This window comes from Eretmochelys imbricata, chromosome 6, assembly GCF_965152235.1.
Source record: "Eretmochelys imbricata isolate rEreImb1 chromosome 6, rEreImb1.hap1, whole genome shotgun sequence".
In the NCBI taxonomy this organism is placed as follows: Eukaryota; Metazoa; Chordata; order Testudines; family Cheloniidae; genus Eretmochelys; species Eretmochelys imbricata.
The window spans coordinates 88,816,361-88,827,142 of record NC_135577.1 but is presented as its reverse complement, the minus strand read 5'-3'; the positions used below and the strand labels follow the sequence as shown (position 1 = coordinate 88,827,142).

Below are 10,782 nucleotides of genomic sequence, written 5' to 3'. Positions count from 1 at the left end.
ATTAAGTGCCTGGGTATCACAAGTTCCAATATCTTTGCATGAAGCCAAAGGAAACAAATAAACAACCTTTGCTTAATGTCTCATCAAAGCTGAGTACCAATTTTGTACTATTTTAAAAAACCTAGTAATTGCAGAAAAACAGTAAAAAGTAGATTGCAGAGTACTGTATAATATATCTGTTTATTAAGCTAACACTGCATTACAGTATTGCTGGGTGAAATGACAGTATAAAAGCACTAGATTGATACCTTTTTAAGGAAACAATGAGCACGATTTGAAATGGAGCTCTAAAAATGTAAACATGGCACCCTGTGGTTTTTGTCTGTTTTAAACAATGCAATGCCTGTCTTCAGTGAAATGTTCCTAAAGACTGTAAGAGAGATTTCTCTCTCTCTTTTTTTTTTTTACTATAAATGAAGGTTAAAATTTGCAATTACCTTTAAAATTATTTGAAGGTCCTTTTTAATTGAGTGGTCCCCTGAAAAGTAAAAAGGAATAAAACTATACAGATTTTAAAGCCTTTCACAAAATGTTTTAATAGGGATGTAACAGCATCCATATTAGCAATTATTTTTTAAATCAAAAGAAGATGAGCCAAAGCCCACTGAAGTCAGTGGGAGAGTTTCCATTCACTTCAATGGGCTATGGATCAGGTCCTTAGAGAGATACTAGAATTTATACATTCACTTGACAATATCTGATGTTTTGGTGGGAGAGATTTGCAAAATGGCCTGATGCTTTTTGCTCCTAAGAAAAGTTCATGCTACAGTTCATCCAGGAACCTTACTGAACCCCCCAAAGAGCTAGACACATTAGTAAGTTAAGTATTAACACTGTTTGGACGCAGTAAGTAATATAGCAATTAGTAGGCAGTGTTTACAGGCGTTTTAGGGAATTATCCTTTTGCGTCCGATCTCCAGTAGTTATTCCGATAATTCACAGTATTGTGCTAGAGAGATGATTTGGTAAAAGTGCGCTAGCGCACTGTCTTTGACATTAGTTCTGTTTTAAGGAACGCAATAAAGAACAGAAAGCAGAATTGCTATTGTCACCATAATCGTTACTGGTATGTCTAGGTTGGGATAGTCTTTAAAGGGGGAACAGAAATGTTAGATTTTGCTTTCCACCATCATTTATCCAATAGAAAAGCACTGTTTTTCTATGAGAAAAATATTCTCGATTCTGAAATATGCATGATCAAGGTGCGAATAGAACGGGAAAAGAATTGTTGTGGGGAAACAATGGAAAAAGAAGGCCTATAAAAAGGTTATAATCTTTTTCTCCAGAAGGAGCCTTCTTGAACATCACCCTTTTAAAATGAAAAGGAGTACTTGTGGCACCTTAGAGACTAACCAATTTATTTGAGCATAAGCTTTCCTGAGCTACAGCTCACTTCATCGGATGCATTCAGTGGAAAATACAGTGAGGAGATTTATATACACACAGAACATGAAAAAATGGGTGTTATAATACACACTGTAAGGAGAGGTTTCAGAGTAACAGCCCTGTTAGTCTGTATTCGCAAAAAGAAAAGGAGTACTTGTGGCACCTTAGAGACTAACCAATTTATTTGAGCATGAGCTTTCGTGACCTACAGCTCACTTCATCAGATGCATACGCATCTGATGAAGTGAGCTGTAGCTCACGAAAGCTCATGCTCAAATAAATTGGTTAGTCTCTAAGGTGCCACAAGTACTCCTTTTCTTTTTACTGTAAGGAGAGTGATCGCTTAAGGTGAGCTATTACCAGCAGGAGAGTGGGGTTGGGGGGGAACCTTTTGCAGTGATAATCAAGGTGGGCCATTTCCAGCAGTTTGCATAGAGACTGGGAGTGGATGAGTCATTATACAAAGTAAAACTATTTCCCCATGTTTATTCCCTCCCCCCGCCCCCCTAATGTTCCTCAGACATTCTTGTCAACTGCTGGAAATGGCCCACCTTGATTATCACTACAAAAGGTTTTCTTTCCCCCGCCCCCACCGCTTTCCTGCTGGTAATAGCTCATCTTAAGTGATCACTCTCCTTACAGTGTGTATGATAACACCCATTTTTTCATGTTCTGTATGTATATAAATCGCCTCACTGTATTTTCCACTGAATGCATCCGATGAAGTGAGCTGTAGCTCAGGAAAGCTCATGCTCAAATAAATTGGTTAGTCTCTAGGGGCCACATGTACTCCTTTTCTTTTTGCGAATACAGACTAACACGGCTACTACTCTGAAACCTTTTAAAATGCACTCCCTTGTATGAGGCCGCCAAGACTTCAGTACATAGAATAATGAATTGCTTCCAAGAGAACGTTTTCACGACACAGTAACAAAAAAGAAAATACTGAAATCAAACAACATATTAAGCGCACACATAAAGACAATCAAAATCAAACATATATTGAAGCACCGAGAAGGTAGATTACACTGCTGATACAGGAAACCCCTTTCAGTTTAGGAGCGATGCAAAGTGTGGCTAGGTAATATCTATTATTGAACAGACAGGTGTATGTTTCTGATAAGTATTTTAAAGCCTGATGAAGGATCCGCAATAAACTTTCCTTATTCTATGTGGTTCGAACTGCAAAAGCAGCCACACCGACTGTCCTTCACAGCTTGCGTCTCTTTTATTCCCTGGAGGGTTGTTTCACGGTGAGCGTAACACTCACAGGATAATAGCTTCACACTCTAGTGCCTCCTTTAAACTTTATTATTTACACACCTCCCCGTCCAATACCCTGCTCCATGCGAGTCACGGGGCGGTGTATATCTCTGTGTTATCAGCAGCCTGCTGGGCAGCTCTGAGATAATGAAATAATCGCGTTTCTTTCTTAGGAGGCGTTTTTCGTTTCCATTTCCATGGGGACTGAGGTTTCCCCTTGAGTGCCACTGAATGCCAAATCTCAATGGAACTCAATTCTAGTGGTTTGCGTCCCCCAACTCCCCCCCCCCCCCGCACCCAGTTTTCTTTTCACATTCTTACCCGAGAGAAAGAGAGCACTGGAGTTCTGTCCTACTTGCAATATGACTTCATGAGCTTGCCTGCCCCTTTTAGAGGAGCTTTTCTCTCCCTTGTGGGGGATGAAGGCTTGTCTGCTCTTTCTCTGCAGCTGAGGGAAAGGGACCTTTCCTAGTTCTACTCTGAACAGAAATCCTGTCTCCCTTTCCGGTCAGTGTTGGTTTCAGCTAGGAGGGGTTGAGTTAAACTGTGGCGTATAAACTGAGCGATTTCCTAGCTTTTGAGAGAACATCCCCTTGTGTTTTAAGGCTGCCAAGGGGCAAAGTCTGCCGTCAACAGTGTACCTTCCAAAGGGGAGGAACAATTAGACACCAAGCAACACGACCCTGAAAAGAGCAGCACATCGATGTGCCACCACAATGGCAAGTGAACCAAAGGGAAGGGGGGTGGGGGAGACGAGCACAAAAAGAAACAGAGAAAGTCAACAGGAGACCTCACTGACCCACACACGCGCTGATCACACACAACGGGGAGGAAGCAACAGATTGAGGAACCTAAAGTCCATCTGAGGGGCGCTTAGTTAATAATTGACTAGGGGCGTAGTAGCATGAACAAACACAACGCAATTGAAATACTGAGGGGGTGGTGTGAGGGGCAGGCGGCCAGGGAACACTTTGTTGTTCCTTTTCGTGCCCAACTCTGTTGTTTCCGAACAGAATAATAACCCCCCTCCCCGCACTCCACCCGCCCGCAGTCCCCGGCTGCCCTGCGCCTGGGGGGCGTGGGGGGGGTGGGGGGTGGGAGGCTGCTGCGCGCTTCCTCAGAGAGTGGTAATCCTGGAGGTGCAAGTGCCGTTCCTGTACATGCTCCCCGACTCCAAGTTGTCGGGGGGAAAGTCCTCCACGCTGTAAGCCCTGCTCTTCAGGGCGGTGGCGTAGTAATCGACGGGCTCCTCCGTGGCGTTGTCCATCCAGCTGAGGCACAAGAGCCGCTGGAAGGACCTCTTGAAGTTGTCCGAGAGGAAGCCGTAGAGGATGGGGTTGGCGCAGCTGTTGGCGTAGCCCAGGATGACGGAGAGCTGGCTGATGGTGGCGTCGTCCTGCTCCACGAAGACGTTGACCAGCTGCACGATGTAGAAGGGCATCCAGCAGATGACGAAGACCATCACCACCATCATGACCATGAGGGTGATCTTCCGCTCGGAGCGCTTGCGCTGCTGCCAGCCGGCCTTGAGCGCCACCATGCGCATCTTGGCGATGATGAGGATGTAGCAGAGGCAGATGGCCACCACGGGCAGCAGGAAGCCCATCAGGAAGGTGTAGACCACGAAGACCACCAGCCACCGCTGGGTGGGCTCGGGCATGAGCATGTTGCAGGCCACCGTGCCGTCGCTGTTGGGCGCCGTGCTGGAGAAGATGATGATGGGCAGGATGATGAGGATGGAGAGCACCCAGACGCCCAGGTTGACCATCTTGGCCACGCTGGGCCGGCGGTAGCGGGCCGCCTTGATGGGGTGCACCACGGCGATGTAGCGGTCCACGCTGAGCACCGTCAGGCAGTAGATGCTGGTGAACATGTTGATGGCGTCCACGCTGAGCACCAGGCGGCAGAGCAGCGAGCCGAAGGGCCAGTGGCGCAGCAGGGTGGAGGTGACCAGGAAGGGCACGCTGAGCATCAGCAGCTCGTCGGCGATGGCCAGGTTGAGGATGTAGATGTTGGTGGCCGTCTTCATCTTGGCGTAGCGCAGGATCACGTAGATGACCATGGAGTTGCCGCACAGCCCCACCAGGCACACCACGGAGTAGATGAAGGAGATGAGGATGGCGCTGCCCTGCGAGTCGCTCAGGGTGCCGTTCGGGGCGCCGGAGGAGTTCCTGCCGCCCGCCTCCATGCCCCCCGCCGCTGCCTGCCCCAGGACCCCGCCGGCGCTGCCGCTGCTACAGCAGCTCCCTCCGCTCGCGCCGCCGCTACTGCCGCTGCCGCCACCTGCACCGCCCGGGAGCCTGGGGCAGGTGCCATTGGGGAGCATCCTCAGCCCAGCCCTCCCCGCCCGCGGGCTCACAGCGGCCGGCGCTGGGCGCCCGCCCGGCTCGGCACCCTGGCGGAGCCGCAGCGTTGTCTCCCGCCCGAGGCTGGCATGAGGAGGGAGGAGGCTGCCGCCGCCGCCGCCGAGCCGAGCGGCGTTAATTGCCGCTCTCCGGCTGGTGAATGATTAATAGGCACCGGCGCGTCAGCAGCGACGAGAAGGAGGAGGGGAAAACCCCCCACCAGGAGGCGACGCAGGTGGGTGTCCTTCCCGCCGGCCCCGAGCGCTCGGCGGAGCGTCAGGAGTCAGCCCCCTCCCCGGCTCCGCATTGCTCAGCTCCCGCCCGCGGCCACCTGCCTGGCAGCCGCCGCCGGCCGTCCCGGCGTGCACCGGCCGCTCCCGAGGCCGCTGTGGCACCAGCCCGGCTCGTAGGCGCACAGAGACCGCCCCCGCCCCCCCGCAGCCAAGCGGCAGCCTCAGCTCCCCGCCACAGCCCATCCTGTGGCGACACACAGTGCCACCGCCACGCACACACACCACACACACACACACACACCCTGTCCCCAGGCACAGCACCACAAAACACACCCTGCCCCTACACACAGTGACACCACACACACACCCTGCCCCTGGGCACAGCACCACAAAACACACCCTGCCCCTACACAGTGCCACCGCCACGCACACACACCACACACACACACACACACACACCCTGTCCCCAGGCACAGCACCACAAAACACACCCTGCCCCTACACAGTGCCACCGCCACGCACACACACCCTGTCCCCAGGCACAGCACCACAAAACACACCCTGCCCCTACACACAGTGACACCACACACACCCTGCCCCCGGGCACAGCACCACAAAACACACCCTGCCCCTACACACAGTGACACCACACACACACCCTGCCCCTGGGCACAGCACCACAAAACACACCCTGCCCCTACACAGTGCCACCGCCACGCACACACACCACACACACACACACACACACACCCTGTCCCCAGGCACAGCACCACAAAACACACCCTGCCCCTACACAGTGCCACCGCCACGCACACACACCCTGTCCCCAGGCACAGCACCACAAAACACACCCTGCCCCTACACACAGTGACACCACACACACACACACACCCTGCCCCCGGGCACAGCACCACAAAACACACCCTGCCCCTACACACAGTGACACCACACACACACCCTGACCCTGGGCACAGCACCACAAAACACACCCTGCCCCTACACAGTGCCACCGCCACGCACACACACCACACACACACACACACACACACCCTGTCCCCAGGCACAGCACCACAAAACACACCCTGCCCCTACACAGTGCCACCGCCACGCACACACACCCTGTCCCCAGGCACAGCACCACAAAACACACCCTGCCCCTACACACAGTGACACCACACACACACACACACCCTGACCCTGGGCACAGCATCACAAAACACACCCTGCCCCTACACAGTGCCACCGCCACGCACACACACCACACACACACACACACACCCTGTCCCCAGGCACAGCACCACAAAACACAGCCTGCCCCTACACACAGTGACACCACACACACACACACACCCTGACCCTGGGCACAGCACCACAAAACACACCCTGCCCCTACACACAGTGCCACCGCCACGCACACACACCCTGCCCCTGGGCACAGCACCACAAAACACACCCTGCCCCTACACACAGTGACACTGCCACACACCCACACCCCCTGTCCCCAGGCACAGCACCACAAAACACACCCTGCCCCTACACACAGTGACACTGCCACACACCCACACACCCTGTCCCCAGGCACAGCACCACAAAACACACCCTGCCCCTACACACAGTGACACCACACACACACACACACCCTGCCCCTGGGCACAGCACTGCCGTACACTCCCTGCCCCCTACACACAGTGCCACTGCCACACACACCCTGCCTCTAGACACAGCACCACCGTACACACCCTGCCTGCCCCCACACACAGTGCAACCGACACCTCCACACACACACACCTTACCTCAAAGCACAGCGCCTCGATACACATTCTGCCTGCCCCTAGGCACAGTGCCACCTGCACCTCCACACACAGACACACCCTGCCCCTAGGCACAGTGCCACCACACACACACACACAGTCTCCACATAGCAACACCAGCACCTCCACACACACACACATCTGGCCCTACACACTGCACCACCTCCACACACCTACCTTCCCTCTACACACAGTGCCACTAGCACATCCACACACACCCTTCCCTTACACACAGCACCACCATCACACACGCACACCCTGCCCCTACATGTAGCACCTCTACTACATGCCAACACATACCCATTCTATTACCTGTACACACACACACACATGCCCCAGTATACATCACCAGCTACCCTTTCTATCACCACTAGACATGACACAACACCACTACACATACACATCATTACATACCCACTACACAAACACACACAACCTACCACAACTACACAAACACACACCATTTACCAACCATTCCATTGACACCTCACATACCACCACATACCCTCCGTACTACCACTACACACACATTGCCACCACTTACATAGACACACATAGATTACTGCCACCTACCAGAACCATCTCAGAGATGCAAACACAATACTCATCACCACACAAATGCACACCCCCACACTACCATCTACCTTCCTTACATGCATATTATCAGCACCTACCTATTCCAACACACAAACTACGTTTATACACGTTCACTCACTCCAACAAACACACCACCACCACAATGAACTCCAGTACATACACATATCATCATCGTCTGCTCTCTCCAACACACACACACACACACACACACACACACACACTGGCAAGCATTTTCCTTTCATAACTGAGAAGTAGTTCATAGTGATTTTATATATATATATATATTATATATATAACAATGCTATGGTAAAAATCTCTTTCTGTTGGACAACAATGTTGTCTCTAATTGTACATGATTTCTGTGTGTGCACCATAGTCTCTGTGACTATTGGGAATTGTGTGGGTTTATTTTCTTCATTTTGATTTCTGTTCCAATACAATAATGAATTTAGTGAGCAGGATTTGCAAATGATCTTAATATTCATAGGCTATTGCTGTACATGAGTGTTTTAGCTTAATGCTGCAACATTTGTGGACGTCATTTGATGTTTTAACAGAGACTTATTCTTTTCCATTTGGATTTTGGAGATCATATATTATTTGGGACAACATGTTGGCATTGGGACACCTAGATTACCAGGAAAGAGGTTCATATTTGTACAACATTCTTCAAAATCATTACTCACAATGTACTGAATGGCACTGTTCAAAAATCTAGTATTATATAAGTTCAACTGAAGAAGTGATTTGCATGAAAATCTGTTCCGGGAGAACACGAACCAATTTTCCATCACTGATAAGCACTGGGGTTTGAGTAAATAATTGCAAGCCCATCAAAAAGAACATCTGGTTGCTTGAGACCATTTAGTCTATTAGAAATCTATCATTCATATATCATCCAGTTTTTCATTTAAATGAGAACTTATTTTTGCACACAGGAGCATCTATTTATTATGAGGTATTGGTTAAGGGATTTCTTTCTTTCTTATTGTTATAAGGTGGTATATGACAATATTTTGAATATAAATGTTAGCTCTTTTTGATCGAAAATGGCAGTAAAGAGGATCAACTCTGAAGCTGCTGCTGCAATAATAAAACTGTCATCACCACCATGTTTTCACAGCATGTTCCTCTATCCTCCAACCCCCCTCCAAAAGACACTCTTACACCTAGAAGTTTCCTTCATATTTCATGAGAACTTTCTCTTTCACCTGATGCTTCCTTTTGCACAACTTCCTTCTGCACCTCATGAAACACCGAACCAGTCTATATGATGTGAAAGAGAATGTTTTTGAAACTGTTCATATATCCTATTAGCCACTTTTAAAATCTGAAATGACTGATGAGCAGTATTGAATGATGTTAATGGAAGCACTTCCTTTGATTTCAGTGTGTTTTGGATCAGGCCCTAAAAGAGGCCCTGACTTCAGTGGGTTTATGCCATGGGATGAAATTGGCCCATTCTGTTCAATTTCTGTAATTTAATTCCTCACAATTCTAACAGTTGGCCTGATCCTTCTTCCAGTGGGAGTTTTGCCTCTGACTTCCATGGAAATAGGTGTGGGCATAGTATGATCTATTTTCAAATGCAACAATTTGAAATATATTATCTCTAAATTGTAACTCCTGCAAGGATGCTAATTCCATTAAACTTCCTGTGCATTACCGGGTCTCAATGCATGCCCGGGAAAATTAAATGCTGGAGTAGTCATACTTGTGGTTGACTTGTGGCCATGTTTCTCATTTCTGAAGCCTCTATTGTTACTTTCAGGGTAGCACTGAAAGTACTAGGAAACAATCAATCAAACAAAAACAAATACCTTGTACTGAGTTGCTTAATTAATTGAAACAAAGGTACTTTTCTAAACTGCTTAAAAAATAGGGTCTGATTCACTGCTCATCTCAGTTTTACCTTGGTGTATCTATTGGCTTCAGTGGAACTATTCCAGATTTACATTGATATGAGCAAGAGGAAAATGAAGGCCATAAATCTCTCCCCGATACATGATTATTTTAACACATGTTGTTCATATGTGTAGCTGTAAATTGCATAAGAAGTACATCATATAGTGTCAATAAAATGACTACAGTAATTAGTACGATTGCATTGAAAACTTTATTTTTCAGATTTGTACAACAAACAATATTGAAATGAGAGAATTTCCAGTTTTCAGATTATGGTTCTTGGAACCAGCAATACATTTATGTTGGAAAATATTTGTAATATTGAATCATCCAGTCTTTTTACATCAGTGTTCTGTGTAATAAAATTCTCCTTCATTTTTAGGCTATTAGAGAATGTATTTCAGCCAATATTTTCAAAAATAATTAGTGTTCTTAGGTACCCAATTTGAGATACCTTCAAGTTGCCTGATTTTTCAGAGGGTGGATGCTCAGCACTGTCAGAAATCAGGCCCCTTTAAGGTATCTCAGGGCATCCAGAAATGAGGGTACCCACATTACTAATCACTTTTGAAAATCTTGGCTATAATGTCTTGTGTTGTAGCTATAATTTACCTGCAGTGTATATTTTGAATGAAAGCATGTGAGAGAATTTTATAGTATTTTAGAAACATGCCTTCTCCCTACAATTTAAACTGTGCCTACAGTTATTCAATTTAAAGGATGTTGCAGTCCTTATTCTAGAAAATATCATACAGCCTAATTTAAATGCATTGTTTTCAGTGGTCTGGGGATCAGGTTTGAGTTCAAAAGTACCTATTGAACTCAGTGAGAATTTTGACTGAATAAAAAAAGGCTGCAAAACTAGGCCCTAGACAAGAATCTGTTTTTTCTTATATATAAAGGTCCCAATTCAGCTCATTTTTATGACATGAGTAGTTGCATTGCTGGGACTACTCATGTGAACAAGATTTCACCCAAAATGCAGGGTCTAATCCTGCTTGTATGAAAGTCTAAGGACCAGATCCACAAAGGTGTTAAAATGCTGAGCATTGTGATGCCTAACTTTTAGGTGCCTAGAAATTCACAGGAACCCCACTGTGATCCACAAAGCTTGGGTTAGGTGCCTAGACTCCCTACAGAATGAATCGAGAGAGATAAGTGCCTAAGAATGCAATCCACAAAGCCAGCATGCTAGACAGGGAGCCACCTAAACTAGCTAGTGGGGGATGCTGATGAGAAGGG

At 47.8% G+C, this 10,782-nt stretch overlaps 1 protein-coding gene across 1 annotated transcript; it reads right to left on the bottom strand.

The window, feature by feature from the left end:
• Positions 1-2,977: 2,977 nt before the first annotated feature.
• SSTR1 (somatostatin receptor 1) lies at positions 2,978-4,975 on the bottom strand. The gene has a single exon (XM_077820338.1). The coding sequence runs from the start codon at positions 4,973-4,975 to the stop codon at positions 3,767-3,769; it is 1,209 nt and encodes a 402-aa protein (XP_077676464.1). The 3' UTR covers positions 2,978-3,766.
• Positions 4,976-10,782: the final 5,807 nt, after the last annotated feature.